At 52.1% G+C, this 20,423-nt stretch overlaps 10 protein-coding genes across 10 annotated transcripts; 5 read left to right on the top strand and 5 right to left on the bottom strand.

Moving 5' to 3' along the window:
* Positions 1–390: 390 nt before the first annotated feature.
* On the top strand, positions 391–2,239 carry K460DRAFT_282169 (WD40 repeat-like protein; the record flags this gene model as incomplete). Its single annotated transcript, XM_040928549.1, has 4 exons — positions 391–567; positions 853–1,174; positions 1,239–1,705; positions 1,751–2,239. 4 exons carry the CDS (start codon positions 391–393, stop codon positions 2,237–2,239), a joined length of 1,455 nt encoding a protein of 484 aa, XP_040789195.1.
* Positions 2,240–2,372: 133 nt separating this feature from the next.
* On the bottom strand, positions 2,373–5,427 carry K460DRAFT_367374 (acyltransferase-domain-containing protein). The gene is made up of 3 exons (XM_040933568.1): positions 4,185–5,427; positions 3,626–4,132; positions 2,373–3,570 (listed from the first exon to the last, which is right to left on the bottom strand). Exons 1-3 carry the CDS (start codon positions 5,231–5,233, stop codon positions 2,646–2,648), a joined length of 2,481 nt encoding a protein of 826 aa, XP_040789194.1. The 5' UTR covers positions 5,234–5,427; the 3' UTR covers positions 2,373–2,645.
* Positions 5,428–5,700: 273 nt separating this feature from the next.
* K460DRAFT_283825 (ARM repeat-containing protein) lies at positions 5,701–8,312 on the bottom strand (the record flags this gene model as incomplete). The annotated part of the gene is made up of 2 exons (XM_040928685.1): positions 5,701–8,040; positions 8,127–8,312. The coding sequence occupies 2 exons, from the start codon at positions 8,310–8,312 to the stop codon at positions 5,701–5,703; spliced, it is 2,526 nt and encodes an 841-aa protein (XP_040789193.1).
* Positions 8,313–8,738: 426 nt separating this feature from the next.
* On the top strand, positions 8,739–9,948 carry K460DRAFT_367371 (uncharacterized protein). Its single transcript, XM_040933567.1, has one exon. It carries the CDS (start codon positions 8,825–8,827, stop codon positions 9,563–9,565), a length of 741 nt encoding a protein of 246 aa, XP_040789192.1. The 5' UTR covers positions 8,739–8,824; the 3' UTR covers positions 9,566–9,948.
* On the bottom strand, positions 9,696–10,930 carry K460DRAFT_127220 (Rho GDP-dissociation inhibitor 2). Its single transcript, XM_040926658.1, has 4 exons — positions 10,515–10,930; positions 10,118–10,437; positions 10,013–10,061; positions 9,696–9,959 (listed from the first exon to the last, which is right to left on the bottom strand). The coding sequence occupies exons 1-4, from the start codon at positions 10,600–10,602 to the stop codon at positions 9,826–9,828; spliced, it is 591 nt and encodes a 196-aa protein (XP_040789191.1). The 5' UTR covers positions 10,603–10,930; the 3' UTR covers positions 9,696–9,825.
* An 800-nt stretch (positions 10,931–11,730) lies between these two features.
* K460DRAFT_127240 (uncharacterized protein) lies at positions 11,731–13,650 on the top strand. The gene is made up of 5 exons (XM_040926659.1): positions 11,731–11,962; positions 12,034–12,242; positions 12,298–12,460; positions 12,515–13,334; positions 13,389–13,650. The coding sequence occupies exons 1-5, from the start codon at positions 11,896–11,898 to the stop codon at positions 13,411–13,413; spliced, it is 1,284 nt and encodes a 427-aa protein (XP_040789190.1). The 5' UTR covers positions 11,731–11,895; the 3' UTR covers positions 13,414–13,650.
* Positions 13,651–13,887: 237 nt separating this feature from the next.
* Positions 13,888–16,175, bottom strand: K460DRAFT_335807 (succinyl-CoA ligase subunit alpha; the record flags this gene model as incomplete). Its single annotated transcript, XM_040930960.1, has 3 exons — positions 13,888–15,029; positions 15,086–15,689; positions 15,735–16,175. 3 exons carry the CDS (start codon positions 16,173–16,175, stop codon positions 13,888–13,890), a joined length of 2,187 nt encoding a protein of 728 aa, XP_040789189.1.
* Positions 16,176–17,134: 959 nt separating this feature from the next.
* On the top strand, positions 17,135–18,061 carry K460DRAFT_395976 (uncharacterized protein). The gene is made up of 2 exons (XM_040936075.1): positions 17,135–17,359; positions 17,427–18,061. The coding sequence occupies exons 1-2, from the start codon at positions 17,326–17,328 to the stop codon at positions 17,951–17,953; spliced, it is 561 nt and encodes a 186-aa protein (XP_040789188.1). The 5' UTR covers positions 17,135–17,325; the 3' UTR covers positions 17,954–18,061.
* Positions 18,062–18,590: 529 nt separating this feature from the next.
* On the bottom strand, positions 18,591–18,966 carry K460DRAFT_377780 (ubiquitin-like protein; the record flags this gene model as incomplete). The annotated part of the gene is made up of 2 exons (XM_040935011.1): positions 18,591–18,650; positions 18,733–18,966. The coding sequence occupies 2 exons, from the start codon at positions 18,964–18,966 to the stop codon at positions 18,591–18,593; spliced, it is 294 nt and encodes a 97-aa protein (XP_040789187.1).
* A 360-nt stretch (positions 18,967–19,326) lies between these two features.
* On the top strand, positions 19,327–20,341 carry K460DRAFT_367366 (DUF1903-domain-containing protein). The gene is made up of 5 exons (XM_040933566.1): positions 19,327–19,451; positions 19,518–19,581; positions 19,630–19,676; positions 19,797–19,888; positions 19,934–20,341. The coding sequence occupies exons 1-5, from the start codon at positions 19,449–19,451 to the stop codon at positions 19,968–19,970; spliced, it is 243 nt and encodes an 80-aa protein (XP_040789186.1). The 5' UTR covers positions 19,327–19,448; the 3' UTR covers positions 19,971–20,341.
* Positions 20,342–20,423: the final 82 nt, after the last annotated feature.

The following is a 20,423-nucleotide window of genomic DNA, read 5'->3' as shown; positions in this document are numbered from 1 at the left end:
AGGGTGTGCTTCAGCAGAGAAGCAAAAGGCCAATGGCATGGGCGCGTTCCGTCCTGGCAATGATATGCACTCGGCGACTGCAGATGGAAACAGACCATTCTTTGTATATCACTTTGTATATCACTGCTGAAGCGGTGCTTTCAAAACGCCACCTGTTGACGGTGCTCAAGTCTCAGAGGAGCCCACCATCTGAGGCCGCCACTGGCAGCCAGGGACGACAACACGCTGCTGAAGCCGAGAAACTCGCAGACAGCATGCCGGGCTGCTGTAGTATCCGTCGCGTCGTGTTAGATAATGCTTGCTGGCATACGCTTTTGGCCCCACTTATCGTAGTCTTGCTCAACCATCTTCTCGCTCCGGGTTGCCCAAACCTTCGACCTCAGCTCACACATGGCCATTGAGCGCCAGACCTCGTCACTCCCACCGGCTCAGCCCAGCTATATCCTCCGTGGCCATGCCTCGCAGATTCACAGCGCCCAGTTTGTGCGGCAGAACAGTCGTCTGCTAACCGGCGATGCTGACGGCTGGGTCGTGTACTGGAAGCTGGAAACCAAACGCGCGCTAGCGGTTTGGAAAGCCCACGATGGAGCAATACTAGGGACTGCAGAGTGGGGGCGCGAGAAGATCATAACGTGAGTATCATCGCTGCAACATCATTTCTTTTACTTCGCTTTGCCATTTATTTGAATGCTCTACGTGCATGCTCGCATATTCCTTTCTTCCCGTACCATCCTGTCTTTGTCGTGTCAAGCCAAGCGTGCATAGTATCACCATCCCAACAGTACTCCAGACAACTAACAGGACTATGCTGCGTATAGCCACGGCCGTGACAACAATCTGAGGATATGGCAGCTACGCGCCGCAGACGAAGACACGTTATCGACTATACTGCCTACAGAACAAGCAACAGAACAACGACCAAAGCCATGGTTATTACATACGCTTCCTGTCAACACTCTAAACTTCTGCGCCTTCTCCATGTGCTACGAGCATAGAAGAAACAGGCAACAGCTAGACAAGGCGAACTTGACAGATGGCTGTGCACCACTAAATCTGTCCAACGAATCCATTCTTACGGCTGTACCAGCCAGAGACGATAAGAAGATTGAAGTATATCGATTCCCCGACGAGAAGCTCAAGTTTATTGTCCCAAGGGCACAGTCGACAGATACAGGTATGTGACTACATTGAGTATATTATATATATATATCAATCGTAAATGTCGCTAACATCGATAGGAATGGTCATGGCCGTGAAGCTCGTATACCATCCGACTTCGAATAGCATTCTAGTACTCGCTGGATACGAAGGAGGTCTCACCGCAGTACATAGGTTGCCCCAAAACCAAAGTGGCTCAGCCATAGAGCTGGCACAACTCGTATACTTGAGCCGACCCCACACCCAGCCTGTCCTATCACTGGATGCTTCACCAGATGCCACCAAGTACTTTACCTCATCTGCTGATGCCATCATCTCTGCACATCGTATACCGGAGCTGACGAATGAGCTTGAGGAACAGGATGATCTTTCGGCATTCGAGCAAGGAAAGATTACTGATGAGGATCAAGCAGCAATTGTTGGCAACGAGCCTGGATCTGAAACACCTTCGCTCGCGCTGCAATCGAACCAGCCGCCTTTATTGGCAGCACACGATGGGCAAGCCCAAGAAGACCCATCCGCACCCTTGAACTTCTCAAAGAAACCAGTTGCCACAGCCTCACAGAGTTCGTCGCTGTCCTTCGCCAAACAGTCCGTTTCCTCCTCTCAAGCGCAACTGTCCAAGCCCGCAGGTCTCTCCTCGCTTCTGTCGCCCACCTCACCACAAGACAAATACAAACCTCCTCCACCGGCTGCACCTACAGTGACCATACAGCCAGCATACAAGACCATTGACACCAAACATGCCGGTCAACAGTCCCTAGTTGTCCGCTCAGACGGTCGACTACTCATGACGGGAGGCTGGGACACTCGCATTCGTATCTACAGCGCCAAGTCGCTAAAGGAGGTCGCACAGCTGAAGTGGCACAAAGAGGGCGTGTACGCAGTAGGGTTTGGCGAGATGCTACAAGTGCAACATCTCACGAGGGAAAAAGAAACGGATGATCAAGCAGAAGAGATTGTGAAGCGAGAAACTGGACTCGGAAAGCTACAACGACAGCGAGAAGAACAAATGCAGCTGAAGCACTGGGTCGTTGCTGGAGCCAAGGACGGCAAGGCCAGTCTTTGGGAAGTCTTCTAGCATGCTCCTATGTGGAATACTTGTCAATCTACTACTACTACAAGTACGTCACGCTTGTTTTCATGGGCGCTCAATTCTTGAAATGGAGAGATCGTCAGTCCACAACATGATTTGACTGCTTTTTATGGCGGCAGGATTTGCCGAGTCATGTCGATCAATGCAGATAGGCGTATGCAGCGTTACGCTTACATGCAGCACGAAGGATCGTGGCTTATCTACCCCAGTCGTAGTGGAACCGACAAGGTATGATGAATGAGGACACTGATAGCCTGCGGCGAAGATGGTGAATAAACAAAATGTGCAAAAGGCTGAGCGCACATATAGCATCATTGCAGTGTATTCCAGGATATCATTTCAATACATGTACATAAGTACAAGCTCAGGCTAGCACATGACTACCAGATGCCTAGAGTCTTGCCATACTCCCTCGCTTCCTCCTCGCTTTAGCTTTACTCTTCGCATCGCCCACATCTGCCTTGTCCAGCTTACTCGCCACAAATACAGCATCTTCCCACAACTCGTTACCAACTTTATCCGCCAATTCCAGCACCCTCGTCTGAACCGTCGCTCCATCTCTTCTATTCTTCCCCTCCCTTCGACTCGAACTAATTCGCTCCGCAAACCGCCATAGAGGTCCCTCGGCTATTATACCTTTCGTCCCTCGTTGCGGCACCCACTCCTCCGCCAACCTAATTGTGGCAGGAGTGTTCTTGTCTTTGGACTTGGTGACGATGATCATGCCCTCCTCTTCGAATCCTGTATACGCATTCTTCAACGTCTCTTTATTCACAGCTTCAAAGTAACTGAGATCGCCCTGATGATATAGTGTTTTTCCGAAGAGCTGTGCGCGGTCTTGCACTTGCTTCAGCCCGAGCCAGTTCTCCGCACCGCCGAGGGTGCGTGTGAGGGGCGGCGTCAGCATCATGAGTGACATTGCGCCGAGCCATGCGGCTTCGATGAACGGCCAGATGAGGAAGCAGTAAAAGTCGAAGTTTTCTCTCCCTGTTTCTCTCTCCGCATCTGACAACTCCACATATTCCACTCTCTCCAGACCTTCTTCGTTCTTTACTCGATGGACCTTTATAACGTTATCCGCTTCCAACCCCTCAACTGTCTTGGCAAGATTATGATCTAGGCCTTCTGTCGGGAAAATGAATTCACCGCGGAAGAGCTGGGAGAGGAAATGCACTTGCGCGTGCAAATCGGTGTACGACATACGTTGATACTCGGGTCCGCCGCCTTGCTTGACATGCGTATATAGGGCCGCGCTCACAAGGGATTGAAGGATGAAGAGGTGAATGGTCATGTTGCGGTAGAAGGAAAGTTGGAATCTGCATTGGTGTTAGCCAGCCCATGAGAAAAAACAATGAGGTGCAGAGAGTTTACCGGTCGACGGCGTAGAACGTGTCCTCGGGCAAGCCAGGCACAAGTCCAACCAGTCCAGGACCTAGCACTTCCAGCGCTCGATCTACGACGACACTGGTAGGTAGGTTGCCAAAATGGGCGACTCTACCGCCCTGTGCTCTTACGCGGTCGCTGAGCCACTCTACTCTCCTAATGAGCTCTGCTTTGCCAACACCTCTTCCTCTTAGCGTAAGCAGTACTGTGCCGACAAGAGCGGTTGGCATTACCACCGACACATCGTTGATCTCTGATAGCACTTTGTAACCTAGCGTTCGTAGTAATCGTACGCGGTCTTCCTTCGTATCTAGCTGTTGCGGAAGTTTGCTGAAGCGCGATCGCTGTTGATCGATGAATGTGCGCAATGACCATGGTTCGTGGAAGCGGACGTCTACTCGACCCAACTTGAGCGATAGAACCGAGGAAGCGGACAGAAAATCCACGAGGTTCTCCTTTGGCTTCGGTTGGCCGAGGAGTTCGCTGATGTATGAGCTGTCTAATGTCAGCCTCCAAATGTAATAGAAACTTAAGCAAGAGTGCATACTCGACTTCAATAACCTTGTCATACTGCGTGCTCACTGGACAAATAATGGCATCTTCTACCCTCCCGCTGGCAACGCTATCCAGCATGTAGCTCAATATTCCAAATTTCGGCGGCAGCAGCTTGCCCGTACGACTCCTACCCCCCTCGACAAAGCATTCCAAATTATAACCACACTGCAGCAAGGTATCGATATATGCCTGCACCAGCGTAACATATAGCTGGTCTTCTCCAAAGCTCCTCCGTATCCACATAGCGCCCGCATGCTGCAAGAAGGAGCCCACCACAGGGAAATTGAGGTTATCGCCTGCGATGACGGTAGGGAGGGCAAGGCCGAGCCGGTAGCAGATGATTTGGAGGGAGACGTAGTCGACGTGTGAGCGATGGCATGGCAGGAAGATGATGGAATGTTTGTCCTTTGCAGCCTTTTCGGCAACAGCGCGTAGACGCAGGACTTCCTCGCTAGAGACGTGTACGCCTTGGTGGTATGCTCTTGTCAGGAGCTGTGTAGCCAAATAGTATGCGCCGCGTATGAAGCCTTTGCTCTCCATCTTGCATATCATGCCATCCGTCCATGTCTCGCTGACTTCCATCAGCGACTCCTCGATTTGTACTCTTCTCTTCAGCTTCCTGTCCTGCTCGCCCACACCTCCACTCCCATTCTGCGCTTCCTCTCCCAGTAGCCCTTCTTTCGCTTCAACTTCTACTCTCTTCGTCGCAAGCTCTCGCACCTTAGCGACAAGCATTGGACTACTCAGCACCCGCCCCTTCATGTCTTCGCTAAAACCCGAGTAGAACTCGGGCTGCCCAATGTGATCATCAAACGACCGCCATCCTGAGCCCGAGAAGTGTAGCGAGACTTCGCGTATGAAGTCGAGGGGCGAAGACCGGAAGCGCGCCATGCTTTGAATGAGACCGCGTTCTGGGGACTCATTGTAACCGGCCGCATGCAGGTACACTTGGTCGTCGGCAGTTATGCTGAGGTCTGGCGCCTGTTCAGGCGACGAAGAGGGCGACGACGAGCGCTTGCGGTTCTTATTCGAGGACGCCATATCGGGCTGCAGACGTCTTACAGCCGCAACGGTCAGGGATCTCGCATTCGGGTCGCAAAGGTACGGTCGAAGGCGAAGGTTTTATGGGCTGGAGGTCTAGAGGCGCATCAATTGCCCAGTTCAATCTGTCAAGTCACCCGCGTATGATTATCTCTTGCATGGAGGAAGACGACAGCGTCGTACAGCAAGCCGTTTGGAGTGTTTTGTCCAAGTAGGGAATCCCAGCTCTGAAGAACGACCCACTTCCCCGGCTCGTCACCCGTCACATGCCTCGGCTTGTGGGGAAGTCGGGGACCACCGCCACGGACAGGGGCCTAAACTCACGAAGATACTAAAACCAACAGAGCAATTGCATTGAATGCGCGATGGGAGAGTCACTTGAGTACATGGTTCTTGAGAATATGTCTGATATAGGCAACACGCCCATCAGGTAAACATGTATTTCAGCACTGCTACTATCTTTATCATCATGTGTCTTTGACAAGTCTATCTCCCTCATCCCCACTCTCACTCTCTGTCTCATATTCGCTCTCTTCCTCTTCTGTTTCTCCCTCTTCTTCGTCTTCATCATCTTCCTCCTCATCCGTCTCCTCACTCCCGCTCTCCTCTGCCAACCAGTCATCAAGCGTCTTCTCTTTCTGCTTCTCCTTACTAACACCTGCACCAATACCCGAATGTCCACCCATGCCGTTCAAACTGCGGGGAGATAGCATACTGTCAGGTGTCATCCTGCTACTACCCCCCGCCGCAGCATCCAGCCTCTCGGCCGCAGACATGTTCTTAGCAGCCTCATACGTCGAAACATATGTCGACGAAGCCGTCGAATTAGTCTGATCTCTCAATGCTGGATCTGGTTCGTGGCCATCCTTGACCCACCTTGGAAGGTCCTCATATCCCTTTAAACCGCCAACGCCGCCTTCATCGCCAATGACAAGGCTCGCGCTACCGAGGACGTAGTCTTTTCGAGTTTCACTAGGGCTAGGAGTGTGTGGAACGGGTTTTGGTGCAAGTAAAAGGAGGGATGCGAGTTGCGTGGAGGTCGGTGTTGCGAGTAGGGCCTTGTAGACGCGTGCGCGATCGCGGAGGTCGTAGGACGTGTCGTACCGAACCAAAAGAAGAACGTAGTTATACAATGCTTCAATTATGTGGGGCTTTTCTTGCTGTTGAGACTCCATGGCTTGCGGAGGTGACTCAAGGTGTTCATCTCTGAAACCTCCTTCTTCCTGGTAGTCATCAAGGAGTGACGGGCTCGGTTTCGGCTCTTCTACCTTAGGCAGCTCTGGTGGCGGGTTTGCGTTCAGATGGTGTACGTAGACCTTTGCTGCCAACAGTACGATCTGAAGCTTTGCAGGCTCGGCTTCGTCGGCAAAGCCCTTCACTAAGATACGGAGGACGTCCGCGGCCATGTTGTTTTCCGGATCAATACCGGCAAACTCGCCTACTAGCCATATTATGCTCGCGCGTGCTTGTGGGCTTGTGGCTGCGTCTAGGTGCTTCGCTAATCGGACTACAGTTGTACGATGGGCATTTGGATCGCGCTGAATAAGGTGTCGAATTACTTCGAGAGACTCGGCTACAAGATGGGTGTCCGCTGAACCGATGTGCTTCAGTAGCAGCTTTAAGCACCTCGCTGAGGTCTGGGGGCTTGTGGCAGGGCTTTGCGAACAGCGTCCGATCGCTCGCACTGATTCCTTGACCAACGCCGGGTCCAGACTACCAGAATGTGAGAAATGGCTGAGCTCGGCCAAGATCAGACTTTGTAGCCTTGGTTGAGCATGAGGAAATATTAAGGTGAGTAGCTCTAGCTTCAGCCGCCATATGTGTGGAGCGTCCGTTGATCGTACCAAGAAGTGCGTATAATATTTGACGAATGCTTCCGGGTGTGCCAGGCAGACTTGAACGATGTTGTATAGCGCAATATGTTGAATGCCTCCAGCGGATCGCAGAAGCGATATTAGAGGACCTATAGCCTGGGAGAGATAGTCCAGGGTGCCTAGATAAAGATATGTCCGTGCTACCGCTATCACCACGGCCGCATTCCGAGATTGAAGAAGCGATTGGCAGCTCTTCAATAGCAACTCGAGATCCGGATCTAATACCACAATTTCCTCCATGTCTTGCTCTTGTTCCTCTTCTGACTCGCTTTCCGACTCGTAGAATCCCTTTGTGCTCTTGATCGGCTTTGCGTTCGTATAGGTGCTACTCGCAGCTTTTTTGACCTTCCTCGTCCGTCGCGGAAAGCATTTCCGAGCATATACCACCATAAGCCGTAAAGTAGCCAGTTGTCCCCACTCATCCATGTCAACCAGCTTGGGCACCAATGAACGATAGTGCGGGTGAATCAAGTCCAGGCGATCCGGACACAGCTCCAAGAACGAAGCTACCGCTGCTCCAGTTACGAAGTATTGCTTGTCTCCCAGCAACGTCGACAGATACTCCAGCAATTGCGGCTCTGTATTCGGATCCAGCCTATAGCATTTCGGGATAGCCAGCGCTGCTGCCCTCCTCACATATGGTGACATGTCCCCTGCTCCGCGCTTAATGCCCAAGCTTACGATTTGACTGATTACAGGGACTCTTATGCTGGACATGACCCGTAACGCAAGTGCGCGGAGCTGAGGATTCGTATCCGTGAGTGACTTTTGAATCGTATTAATCGAAAGGAGGGCGGTATCGGGTTCATGTTCGGCGTGCTGAAGGAGGTATATGTACACGAGCTTCTTGACCGGGAGAGACGGTGACGCGACGTTCTTGATGACGTGAGAGAAGAAGGGGAGGGTTTGCGAGGGCGGTTGTCGATAGGACATCTAGATGCTCTATAGTCAGTCACTAGACGTCCAACTCCAATGTGTCTCTGCTGGACATTGAGACATGATAGTGGGGTAGCTCCTACAGTGATGACTCTCCGTAGTCCCTCCAAGACATCGCGCTCCGACCTGCTATCCAGTAGCTTCTTGAGCTGACCCGACGGCAGTTCTTTTGTCGACGTGCGGCGGACTTGGCTGGCATCGCGGGCGGCTTCGAGGGTAAGGTCGCGAGCTGTAGAAAGAGACCAGTGAGCGAAGTTCGACGGATGCATAATGTCCACCGCTACATGGATTACTTGCTTCAAGCTTCCCTACAGTTGAAGCAAATAGTACATAGGGCAGGAAGCAAACTCTGCGCAAAGGAGTGGGCACGGTAGCCTACCTGTCTCTAACAAGCTCGAAATGCGACTGATAGACTCCATGGCCGCGGACCCGCTCGAGCAACGCTTCAGTCCGCAGCGTGCGCACACGTCCGAATGGCTTCGGCTTTGCTTGACCAATCTCGACTATGCAGAGTTGGGCCAGGGATTCGGGGCGAGCAGGTTCTGGCTTCGTTGAAGTGTGTGGATTGTGCCAGGCGTGCATGCGCTTGGGCACTTTAACAATGTAGCATGGTGGGGGACGGAACGCGGAGACGGAGCCCTCGCCGAATGGCCTGTGTAGATATCCGAACCACCACCATTACAGCTGCCGTGCCGACCAACCTACCGACAGCAGATTGAACACACACACACACACACGCACATGGCGGTTGAGACCTTTCTACTCTGGTCGCGTTTGTAGCATGTCTCTCGCGCCGACTGTACTCTACCCGCTAACGCTGCCTGAACTACTAAACTACATCCTCACAAGTCAGTCTAACGTAGCTCCTACGATACTCGTCATATGCTCCAGTCGGGATGCCTTTGTCCAAGACCTTTCGGCTGCACTACGGGTAGAGCACGGCGAGGATGCTGCAGGCGGGTTAGAACAGCTGGTCACGCCTACGCTTCACAACCTGTTCACTGCACGACTTGTCAAACTTGCCTTTTGTGCGTCCGTGCAAGCATTGCTAGCCTACCTGACTGCATATGGCGGGTCTGGATCTAAGCCTGATGGTGTTCTCGGGAGAAAGGAAAGGCTGGTGCTGGTGAATCCACTCGCTCTGCATGCACCAACCCCATCATTCTCCGCCCAGGGACTATCAAGGACCTTTGCAGCAGCGGCAGAGACTGCATTAAAGACCGATGCTGTGCTCCACGTTGTCGAATGCCAAGGGAAACAGAGAGCTGCTGAGGAGCACGAGGAGCACGAGGAAGAAGGTACCGGGATATTCAACGAGGACGAGGAATGCCACGCCAAGGTCGGGGAGGACGACCCATGGGAACAGCAGGTGTCAGTTCTAAACGTGTCGGCCCGGAGGTTTGGATCCGACGCGGGCGGGAAAGCTTGGGTGGGTCGGACTGTCAGGGCGAAGAGGATTGCCGGAAGATGGTTCCATTTTCACATGCTTGAAGACTACCAAAAATCTGAGAGTCGGCAGTGATTGGGCCATGGGTGCAACGGAGGGCATGTATGAAGAGGGTTCGAACGTTCGAACGCTTCGATTTGACTATGCTACGGACACCCATATCGAAGTGGACACAAGTCAACAGTTTCAGTTCATCGAATCGTCAGCCATGGCATCGTAATTTTGGCAGAAGCCGCTGCTCTCTGGATATTCACCACCTCGAGCCAAGATGGAACCACTGTGGAATCCGACCATATCACAAACATAACCTTTTTAAGCTCCAACTCGTCGAGTGCTCATTTCCAGTCCTTCTTGATATCGAAAGACCACTTGAATTGCAGATGCGTCTGGTTGTCATCGTCGACGAACTTGGAGACGGCCGTATAGTGGCCGCGGCCGAGCATGCCAGAAGGAGCGGTCTCAGGCTCGACTGCAAGATGTGTCAGCGGGTGGGTGGGGGATAAGGTTGGGCAAAGTTCGTACACTTCTTTTCGTAGAAGGGCTTCTCTTCAGTGCTGGGACCGTATGAGCCCTGCGAGCATTGTCAGCACTTGCAGCCAGATTATCGAGTGTGCATAGGATACCTACCATCATCTCCTGTAGCTTGTCGCTCACTCCCAGGCGCGTAACCTTCTGAAGGTACTTCAAACCTGCCAAAATCTCGTGCTGGACCTTGAACTGGGCCTTCATGCGGAAGCTAGCACCCTCCTTGATTGTAAAGGGCTTGTCGTTGAGAGCTTCGAGAGCACCGGGTGACCGCAAATCGATGATAATGTCGGGACGGCCTTCGACTTCCAGGCCGAGAGAGAGGATGATACATTTGCGAGGGTCGGCAGGGTCAGAGATGTCCTTGCCCTGACCGAGGCCGAGGGAGGCTTTCCACTTCTGGAGGGACTCGTCGTTCTGGTCTGTTGTGTGATGAGCGGTTAGTACTTGTCTGACATGAATTGATTGCTCTGGGTAGTGGGCAGAAGAAGCCACGCACCTAGCTTCTGGTACTCGTCGATGGTCTTCTTCTCGCCGACCTTGAAGCCCTCGGTCTGTTCAGCGTGCAGGTCGTCATGGTCGGCCATGGTCGCGTCTGTAGGTGACTGGGAAGCAGAGAATGGAGAAATGGGGGACTGTGGGGAAGGGGGAATAAGAAGGGTCAAAAGTGAGGACGAGGAAAGAACAGCGGCTTCGTCTTGAACCTCAACGTTTGGCGGGGCACATTCACCGCATCAACTAGCTCATTATAGCCTACTGGCCAGGTTCCTGGCGGGGCCTGCCGCGGCCGACGGACTATGTGTGGACCCTTTGATACCTTTTGTCTGGCCAATTTCCAGACTGTTGCTACAGCACATATGTTTAATAGTGCAATAATGCCTTTGTCCTATCAATTTACGACGTGGAACCTCTCACCACCATCCATATCTATCGAGCTTTGACCCAGCCCCGCGTGTTCCCTCCTGATCTTGATTTCTGCCCAACACCCCTGTGAGATGAGATGAGAAGACCTTGACTTGATACTCTCCAGCTCCTCCAGCTCAAGCTGCAACGACCAGCGCAGTGTGTGTGTGTGTGTGTGTGTGTGTGTGTGTGTGTGTGTGTGACGTGTTTAGCGCCCTAGACGGGCGCATAAATGTCTGCTCGCAAGGCCTGGGCGCCATGATCTACAAGTGGCCTCCTATACGAGTGAAGTAAAGTAAAGTAAAGTAAAGTAAGATATTTCACCTGGTCCAGGACCATTCATGGTGCCAGCCATTCACAATGGTAACAAAGCATGTAAATACAACTCATCAACAGGAGGAACTGTTGGTGAGAAGCGCGGCGCGCTGCATGAGCGGGAACGCGCGACTTGCCATGGCGCCATATCCCGATTCATTCGTGTCGCATCCAAACAAAGACGACGCTTCTTCGGGCGCTGTTGTATTACCAGTTCACCCTCCCCCATGGCCAATCGGTACCTGAAGAATGCACTGAAAAGGGTCTCGCCAGCACGGTTTGGGTTCGCGAAGAGGCATGGTGGCATGGTGGTCTGGGGAAGGGCTGGTTAGCCACAACGCCCAGCCATTTAGTGCACAGGGATAGGAGCGACACACCATCGCGCTCCTCCTCTCTCGGTCTTTCGTCGCTTTGAATCGCCATCCATCTCGTCGCAACGCGCGCTCTGCCCGTACCGTCGCCCAAGTCACTTGCAGCTCAGTCACCGCCTGAAGCTTGCTCGTGTTGCGCCTTCCATTCTCTTACGCCAGCACATCTTCGTCTCAGCGGTTGCGCGCCTTGTTATACGTCGTCTACTTGCCTCGACAGTACAAAGGAAACCCCTGCGCGCCGTCCTTCACACCTACCTATACATATTGTAATATCATTCATACTTTGCAAACATGGTCTCCAAGCGCGGTTTGCCAGAGAGGAAAAATCCTCTTCTGGAGCCCACCGAGTCCACGGCCAGTACGTATCGCACCACACCCGCAGCGCATCGCGCATCATCAGGGATCCCTCACTCTAACCATGATGCGCAGCTGAGATACTTGTCGAGAGGCGCCGACTAGGACAAACCAATCTGGGCACGAAGCCCGGCGTCACCGGTGTCACAAACGCGACAAAGGTGGAAAATATAGGCATCTTGGACTACGCGCATCTGAGGGTCCCGCTCCCCAAGGACCTGACTGGAACCGGCATCTTCAATATGAACACGACTTCGGCTTACCCAGAGTCATACTTCTTGATGGTACGGCGATGAAAATCTTTCGCCATTGGCGCAACCGGACTGACAAGACGTACAGCGCCGCAGCAGTGATGGATACATCAGCGCAACGGGAATGTTCAAGGCCGCGTTTCCGTGGGCTTCTTTGGCAGAGGAGGAAGAGGAACGGAAGTACCAAAAGACCTTTCCCTCAGCCGGCCCAGACGAGGTGGCTGGGAGTGTTTGGATCGCGCCAGAAGAGGGTGAGTAATTGTCTCGGATAGCTAATTTGCATCGCTGACACGTGCCCACTACAGCGCTCACACTGTCTGATGAATACTCAATGCGCCACTGGATTGAGGCCCTGCTCGACCCCGCACCGATTGAGAAGGGCAACAAGGACAAAACAAAGTCTCAACACATTCGCATGCCTCCCAAATTCGACGTTGAGAACGCAACACCAGCCCTACTGCCGCCTCACTCAGCCATTCGCTCAGCTCGCGCACGATCAACGCGTTCTGCCTCTCCAAGCAAGCTTGCCACTCCTAGCCGCAAGATGGCGACCCCGCGAAAGGCACGAACAACGCGCAACGCAACCAAATCAGACACAACCAAGGCCGAGGAGATTTTCGGTGCGTCCAAGGTGGTTACTCCGTCAAGCGCGCTGCAAAACTTCATCGCGAACGGCGCGACACCATCCGAGTCGCTTGCATCTGAATCGCTCAATGGCGATGCCAAGGAGGCGGATGCGAAAGCAGAAGAGGTCAAGGAAGGAACCGTACGCATCGAGGTGCAAGAGACGGTCGAGACACATGGCAACGTCGAGACGACCACCACCAATGTCAAGATCGACGTGCCGCATAATCATGCCGAGCTTCCAGAACCCGAAGACCCTGCGAGGATGATTGAGGAAGCGAAGCGCATGGTAGAAGAGGCACAGAAGTTAGAAGCCGGGTCATCGTCTGACGTGATCAAGGTCTCCAAGCGCAAGGTCGAGGAGGTCATTGACGAGGCGGAGCTGGCAGGAGAGCGCGCGTCAAAGGCAGCAAAGGTCGCATACACGACTGAGCAAAAGTTGACAAAGGAAAAGGTTACACGGCGCGCACTCGTCGGACTAGGTGTCATGGCTGCTATTGGGTATGTCTCCACCTCTTTTGTAGTACGAAACACGCCAAGCTAACTCAACCACAGCACCGCCTTCCAGTACTTCGTATAGCCAGGCCTCCTTGCCTAGGCCTTCCTTTACTTGCTGTATGTGCTTTGGTACGTTTTGGGTTCTTGGAGGACGTACCTTCGTGCCTACATGTTCTTGCCCTTCTTCCCTTCTATTTGTCGCAGATACCACACCACATTTTCCGATCTTTTGTTCATCTGGCGCACGGATCTCTACGCTATCGCACGAAAAGAAGGAGGCTCTTGGGAGGAGGGATTGGTATGGAGCGGCACACATTCGTTCTGCAGCCTGGACAGTCTTGGTCAATGTGTGGTGAAGTAGCGTAGTTTAATCTGATATCCCCTTTTCCTTCACATCAGACGACGCGTCCCGTGGCAGTCAGTCTTCACACCATCAGGAGGGAATCGTTAATCAGATAAGGAAGCTTTAAAACATAATACTATCTATATGCAAAACTATCCCCACCCCTTCTAAACAACATGGAGCTATCAACATGACAATATATCACCCACTCACTCAATTTCTCAACTCCCTACTTCCCCCATTAGCAAGCTCCCCCACCTTCTTAACCGCCTCCTCAAAATCATCAAACGCATGAATAGGCAACTTGGCCTCGCCCAACACCTTTTGTCCCAACTCCTCATTCGTGCCCCTGAGCCGCACAACCACCGGCTTATCCACACCCACCTCCTTGAACGCCATTATAATACCCTCAGCAATCATATCACACAGCGTCAGCCCACCGAAAATGTTCACGAAGACGACGGAGACCCGCGGGTCAGAGAGTATCAGTTTAAACGACGTCTTGATGGTAGCGGACGTAGCTTTGCCGCCCGTGTCGAGGAAATTGGCTGCTGTAGTAGAGAAGGGAGGGGAAGAGAGGCGCGTGTGTAGCACGTCGTTTGTGTTCAATGCTAGGCCCGCGCCATTTACGAGGGTGCCTACTAGGTTTCTGGGTTCCTCGGCGGCGGAAGAAGGGGGCGTTTGGGTTTCTTTCTGCGTGGTGCCGTTGGAGAAGGTTGGCGAGGCGAGGGGGATGTAGACGATGCCTGCTTGCTCGGCTTCTGCGTCTGTGGCTGAGATGCTGGTTTTGTCGCGCAGCTCATGGAGGTCGGCTTGTCGTTTGTTCGACTTGAAAGCTGCGTCGTCGAAGAAGAGGAACGGGTTGTAGACTTGAATCTCATCTTGGCTCTCAGAAACTGCTAACGAGACATGAGCGTCAATAGCCTCCTTCTCGCGGTACAACTTCCAGAGATTTTGTATCAGCTCTGCTGTCTGTGCTTTGGCTTTTGGTGGAGCGGCATCAAGCTGCATGTGGGCGATAGCGTTGTTGATGACCTCAGGGGTGGGACCTTGCTGGTAGTCAAAAGGAAACCTCTTGACTCGTTGATGTAAGTGATCCGGGTTGGCTGTTGGAGCGGCGATGATGGAGGGAGAGCGAGCAGCTCGGGCTGGCGAGATGCCCACATAGTGACTTGATGGCGCACTTTCAGGGGCCGATGTCAAGTTGATGTTATATGATTTCAGAAGGTCAGAGGACTGATCTGCTGTGAGGTGGAGAGATCGCCTTTGCTGGATAGGTTGGGAAGCAATTGGAGTTGCAAAAGGTCGGCGTAACGAGTGTAACGAGTGATATGAGCGGCGCTGCTGTGCTTGAGCTGCCGATTGTTCCTAGGGAATTCTGTCAGAAATTCCGGAAAGAAAAGTATAGAACGGAGACTTGCAATCTTCTTAACGTTGCGACCTGATTTCGCAAGGAGGTCCTTCATAACACCACCAAACTTCGCTGGATGGTCCACCATAGTCACACCAGCGCTTTCTAGCGCCCTATACTTCGACTCTGATGTTCCTTCTCCTAAGCCTGTCCATGCGCCTGCGTGTCCCATGACTTTGCCTGGAGGTGCTTGGAAACCTCCAATAACGGCAGCAATGGGTTTCGGGTTCTTGACACGCCTGTTGTAGTCTTTGATCCAGTCTGCAGCCTCCTCCTCGGTCGTACCACCAAGTTCACCCACAATGATGATCGCTTCTGTATCCTCGTCTTGCTCGAAGACCTTCAGTGCGTCTACGAAGTTGGTGCCGGCAATGACATCGCCGCCCACACCAATACATAGACTTTGTCCGACACCAGCTCTTGTCAAAGATCCTACAGTCTCGTATGAAAGGGTGCCTGACTTCGCTACGATACCAATGTGACCGGGAGAAAAGGTCGGCAAAGGCTGGAATCCGATTCTACACCGGCCAATCGCTGAGATAATTCCTGGAGCATTAGCACCAACGAGTCGCGACTTCGATTGGGTCTGAAGCATGGAGTGTATCTGATTTCATCAGCAACATCGCGTAAGTTTAGTTCATCTACATACCCTCATGATATCATGCAGCGGAATATGCTCTGCGACCGCCACAATAAGGGGCACCTCCGCTTCGATTGCCTCCTCAATAGCTGCGGTGGCCTGATGGGCCGCAACATAGATGCCAGTCGCATCAGGCTTCAATTGTTCCATTGCCGCCCTAACTGACGGCAAGACGGGCTTCCCGAGATGCTCGCCTGACCCATTGGGCTTCACGCCGCCAACAACATTGGTTCCCCATTCCATAGACTCTTTTGCATTGGCGGTGGCTAGTTTTCCAGTAAAGCCCTGGAAGATGACGCGGGTGTGGGTGCCGATCTTGAGATTCTGGATCGTGTCATCGTAGCCATTGCGTCTCGTCGTGGTGGAAAAAGTGGCTTGAGGTATGCGGAAATGAGCACTCTGGTATTTGAAAGCCTTGCTAGCGAGACAACGCGTATGTTGAGGAAGCATGATGGAAGTAAAATGCTCTTGACTCTAGATGAGATATGTCATGGGGTAGACACCGAGAAATAACCATGTATGCGTGTTGCTCACACACTGGCAAGCTCACAATTGCGACCTGTTAAGTCAATAGAGCTTCTGCTATGCGCTTCTATCCTCTATAAAGTCTATACAGGCTGAGAAGTTTGAGGAATGGGAGTACTCTTGTGTGCTGTCGAACATAGCTGTAAATACCCGACTTGCACCACGGCTACTTGCAAGTAACCGAATCTACCCCTCAAGTGCGATCCTCGGGAGAGTCCGCCATATGCAGGGTCCCAAAGCATCCTCTTTGTGAAGTAGCCATGTGTTCGCAGTCTTCGTGCGTTGACGATTGACAGCGAGAAGGTAGCTTCGTCAAACACATGTGTTCTGTAGACGAAGATGGGCTATTGAAGAGGAATATGCGACTGACTCGTACACATTTCGGGATACCCAGTTTGATGACTTCAACACCTTCTCTTATCCATTTCCAAGGTCCAGCTTGTCCAATGTATAGGGAAAAGCTTAAACTATACTCGAGCAACGTTGTGACAATAGAAACTGAGCTCTAAAAATGTGAATATGTGTCGGTGGCACTTCCGGTTACGGTCGGCGTTTCCCTTCACGGTCGGCCCACTCCCATCTGTTGACCTTCAGGAACGCGCAACTGCACGCAAGCAAATCTTCGATGCTGTTCCCACAAAGCCGCTCAAAGTAGCAACAGCTCCACCAGAGTCTCTAATTTTGTCTCAGGGGGCTTGAGCGTGGATTCTAGATGCAGGCGGAGAATTATCGAAAACAGTGGACCGTTCCAAAAAGGCCTCGATTTGACGTTGTTGTTCCCTGAGACGGGGATGACGCGCGCCTTCCCCACAGTATTCGCTGCAGGGGAATCGCAGCACCCACAGCGTTGCACTGTCTCGTGTCTTTGCTACAAACATAGCATTCAACTCGGGTAGCCCCTTGCATGCACATTTATACCTGAGGCATTCTGCTCAAATCCCTCAGCTGCCTTCGCTCGCTGATACCACACCGATCATACCCTCTTATTGGACCCCGCGTTCCCTGATATCCAAGACAAAAGACAGACGCTTACCCCGCAAAACGAGCCGCCCCAAACACACGACCTAGTTGTAACATGGCATCAATGAACAAGACACCCAGCGAGGAAGGTATTTGACCCCTTTAGCCCGCACCGTTTCTCGCCCCAGATTCAATTGCTGACAAGTTGCCATGTAGAAATCGCATCAACCCTCACCCATCTCAAAATCTCCACAAAATTCCCAGAGAAACCCGCCCACAAGCCGAAATCCAAACCCGTAGCTGACAGCTGGGACGAGGAACCCTCAGGCTCAGATACAGAGACAGAAGAAGCACCAAAAGCTTCGTCAGCATCGGCCCATGGCCCACTAGAGCCTTTATCCGCCGTCGCATCACTCGACTTCCCACCCAATCCGCCGCCTCCCACGCCGGCTTCTCCTCCATCCTTTGACTTTCCAGACAACGCACCATTTAATGCAAGGGGTCGAGGAGATAGCGGTGTAGGCAGGAGCTTGGACAGGAGACCAGATAAGACGACTGCTGTTGCAGGACGACTAATTGCTGGAGCGTTGGGCGTGAGAGCGCCGAAAAGGACGGACGAGGAGAGGGAGTATGATCGCGTAACAAAGGAAAAGGAGCGCAAGAGGAGGGCAGAAGAGAAGGAACGGGAGAGTAGGGAAGCTGAGGAGAGGGAGGCGAGGAAAAAGGCTATCTGGGATGCATAGAGGATTCACTTGAGGTTACAGTGCTGTCTCTGACTTTCTAAAATGTAAATATAGCTTGCGAAAATGTACAATTCAAAATGCCAAAGAGCGAAGTTCAAGATCCATTATAACGTCTTGCATAGCGACGCTACCAAAATGCTCTGTTATGAGAGATTAGGAATTCATAGATATCTCAACTTAAGCTCAAAGTCCCGAGACGAGAGTGGCGGGCATCCACTCGTCTCTTGGCAGGCCTAATACCTTGACGGTTCTGTCTTGAAAGTAGTAGGGCATTCGGCCAGTCCGCTGTTACTAGATGATGATTAGACATGTCAAGACTTTATGGGCAGCGTATTGAGTAAAATGCAGATGAAATTTGATCCTCTTCACATTGGCGTGTCCCCAGAAAGTATAGGAAACCAAGAACTGCATCGCTCGAAGCGAGCCCAAGTACCCATAGACGCCAAAAACCGTGATATTCATCTCGTTAATCGAGGAACCTCCTCTTGTCCACCTTCGCCGGCGCTAAAGCAATCCGTTGTTCTCGTCATCTCGCCAAGCCGAGTAGTGAAGGGTGTAAAAGCTGCGCGCTGTGAACACCTGATGCTGGGAGCAGTCGCAGTGAGAGACAGCTCGAAGTTTTCACTTCGCAAGGTGATTAGCAGCCGCCGATCTGCTCTTGGTGCACTTCAAGAGTATCGCCATCTTGCATGTCGAGCTACACAATGTTAGTCTTGTTTGAAAGAGATGGCGTAGTATTTGCAAGGCCTGCGCTCGAGGCTGCCGCTGCTGCTACGTACCAAATCTGGGTTGTCTTGTGCCGTTACACGCTGTCCATCGAACAGGAACCGCACACTCGAAATGTTTTTGCCCTGACGATCACAGAAAGCATTCATGAGCTTTCCGAGCGCCGTCGTTCGCTTGATCTTGAAGAACACTTCGTTGTTGTTGTCGGTAACCTTGATGTTCAAGTGTTCGCTCTGGCCGCCGTCCTCGGGCTTCTGCGCGACGTTCGGTGATCCGTTGTCAGACATTTTTGGTTGTGCGTAGTGGGTTGCGTGGAAGATGGAGATGTCGATAGCGGTAGAGGCTGCTTGGAGTTGTCAGTCGATTGCCGAAGACGGTAGAATGGTGGCGAGCGGAACAGAGGGCTGGTTTGATATGTTGCGGAGGTATAAGTACCTTAAAGCCGATAGATGGGTTGCGAAGTATTGTGTAGGGGTAAAACTCTCGCAAGGTCGCGCAGACGTTGGGCTTCGTATACAAGTCGGTGGCGGGCGCGTGAAAGGTGAACGGGAAGGAAAGTCGCAAGAGGTGAGGTGGGAGCACTGGAGAATAGTGGGGTCTCAAAAGCATTGGCCAGTTCGAGCCAACCATTTTCACTTTCACCACCAGCTTTACCTACAGGACTACCGTGTCTTACTTCCGAAGTTTTCGCTATATTGTTGCCTAGGCGATCCCGTACTGGACTCGGAGACAGTCATCTGAGGCATTGCCCCTGTCCACGTGATTCACCATGGTATGGCGGCTTATGATGTCACTTCAATTTGGCTTCTAGAATAATATTCATCTAACAATCAAATAGGGAGAATTAAATATGGATGTCAAGACGGACCCTCCATGTCATCCGCGAGCATGTGCAATTCAGAGTACGTGAGTGCTTTCTTAGCCTGACGACTTGGAACTGAGAGGTACAGACTGTATTCAAAGGAACAACTACAACGAAGAGAAGTGCAGGAAAGAAGTAAGTGCCACCGAGAATGATTTTATTGAGGGTGTTGCACAGCATAGCTTAATAGATAACACTATTGCCTCTACTCAAGTGGTCCCGTTGTGCCTCAGTGCCTTGACTGACTCTTCAAAGGTGGATGCATTATATGAATGCTGCAACGCCTTTTATGAACAGAAAGGAGAAGACGCAAGTACCGTGAGCTGTCCGAAATACACACTCCTCAAGTACGTTTCGCCCAGTTCAGACGGCTCATGTCCTGACCATCATAGACTGAAGATGAAGCAAAGAGCCCAAGGATCTTCGTAAAACCTCGATAGCCCATATGAACAGCGAACTCCGTTTCGGAGCTGTGCTTTGAGCACCTTGCACACCATTCTCATATCATAATGGGGGTTGAAGGAGGCTAGTAATGCACAGTTGGAAGCAGGACCGGACAAGCGCCTTGTCTCAAAGCTACACAGGCGTCCTTAATCATAATATGTAACACTTCCTTTCTCATCCGCACTGTCAAGCTCCCGAAGGAAATCCAGCCAGGTCACCAGGAAGTGTATTGCTCTGAGGTGGACAGTAGCGCGTAAAGAGGCCACAATGGACCTGTTCCAGCAACGAAATCTGGCAACGTGACTCTAACATACCACCTGTGGTATGTCAATGAAGGGACGGGGCAACAAGCCCTCTTATAGAAAATTCTGTTGCTATTAGTCATCAAATTAGATAGCGCGACGGATGCTTGGCGACGCGCTAGCTACGCTTTGGCGC

Source organism: Cucurbitaria berberidis (assembly GCF_010015615.1).
Source record: "Cucurbitaria berberidis CBS 394.84 unplaced genomic scaffold K460scaffold_3, whole genome shotgun sequence".
Taxonomy (NCBI): Eukaryota; Fungi; Ascomycota; class Dothideomycetes; order Pleosporales; family Cucurbitariaceae; genus Cucurbitaria; species Cucurbitaria berberidis.
Note: the sequence above shows the minus strand (reverse complement) of the source record. Positions and strands in the feature narration are given on the sequence as shown.

What these genes read in the sequence shown, in the direction of transcription:
- K460DRAFT_395976 (XM_040936075.1), top strand. Translation starts at nt 17,326, where the DNA reads ATGGCATCAATGAACAAGACACCCAGCGAGGAAG. An exon ending in CAAGACACCCAGCGAGGAAG is followed by an intron (nt 17,360 to 17,426) that starts GTATTTGACCCC and finishes GTTGCCATGTAG; the next exon opens with AAATCGCATCAACCCTCACC.
- K460DRAFT_127220 (XM_040926658.1), bottom strand. Translation starts at nt 10,602, where the DNA reads ATGGCCGACCATGACGACCTGCACGCTGAACAGACCGAGGGCTTCAAG. An exon ending in ACAAGCTACAGGAGATGATG is followed by an intron (nt 10,062 to 10,117) that starts GTAGGTATCCTA and finishes CAATGCTCGCAG; the next exon opens with GGCTCATACGGTCCCAGCAC. An exon ending in GCCCTTCTACGAAAAGAAGT is followed by an intron (nt 9,960 to 10,012) that starts GTACGAACTTTG and finishes CACATCTTGCAG; the next exon opens with TCGAGCCTGAGACCGCTCCT.
- K460DRAFT_127240 (XM_040926659.1), top strand. Translation starts at nt 11,896, where the DNA reads ATGGTCTCCAAGCGCGGTTTGCCAGAGAGGAAAAATCCTCTTCTGGAG. An exon ending in CAGAGTCATACTTCTTGATG is followed by an intron (nt 12,243 to 12,297) that starts GTACGGCGATGA and finishes CAAGACGTACAG; the next exon opens with CGCCGCAGCAGTGATGGATA. An exon ending in GGTGTCATGGCTGCTATTGG is followed by an intron (nt 13,335 to 13,388) that starts GTATGTCTCCAC and finishes ACTCAACCACAG; the next exon opens with CACCGCCTTCCAGTACTTCG.
- K460DRAFT_367374 (XM_040933568.1), bottom strand. Translation starts at nt 5,233, where the DNA reads ATGGCGTCCTCGAATAAGAACCGCAAGCGCTCGTCGTCGCCCTCTTCG. An exon ending in GACAAGGTTATTGAAGTCGA is followed by an intron (nt 4,133 to 4,184) that starts GTATGCACTCTT and finishes GACATTAGACAG; the next exon opens with CTCATACATCAGCGAACTCC. An exon ending in ACGTTCTACGCCGTCGACCG is followed by an intron (nt 3,571 to 3,625) that starts GTAAACTCTCTG and finishes ACACCAATGCAG; the next exon opens with ATTCCAACTTTCCTTCTACC.
- K460DRAFT_367371 (XM_040933567.1), top strand. Translation starts at nt 8,825, where the DNA reads ATGTCTCTCGCGCCGACTGTACTCTACCCGCTAACGCTGCCTGAACTA.
- K460DRAFT_367366 (XM_040933566.1), top strand. An exon ending in GCGAGCATGTGCAATTCAGA is followed by an intron (nt 19,582 to 19,629) that starts GTACGTGAGTGC and finishes TGAGAGGTACAG; the next exon opens with ACTGTATTCAAAGGAACAAC. An exon ending in AAGAGAAGTGCAGGAAAGAA is followed by an intron (nt 19,677 to 19,796) that starts GTAAGTGCCACC and finishes GACTCTTCAAAG; the next exon opens with GTGGATGCATTATATGAATG.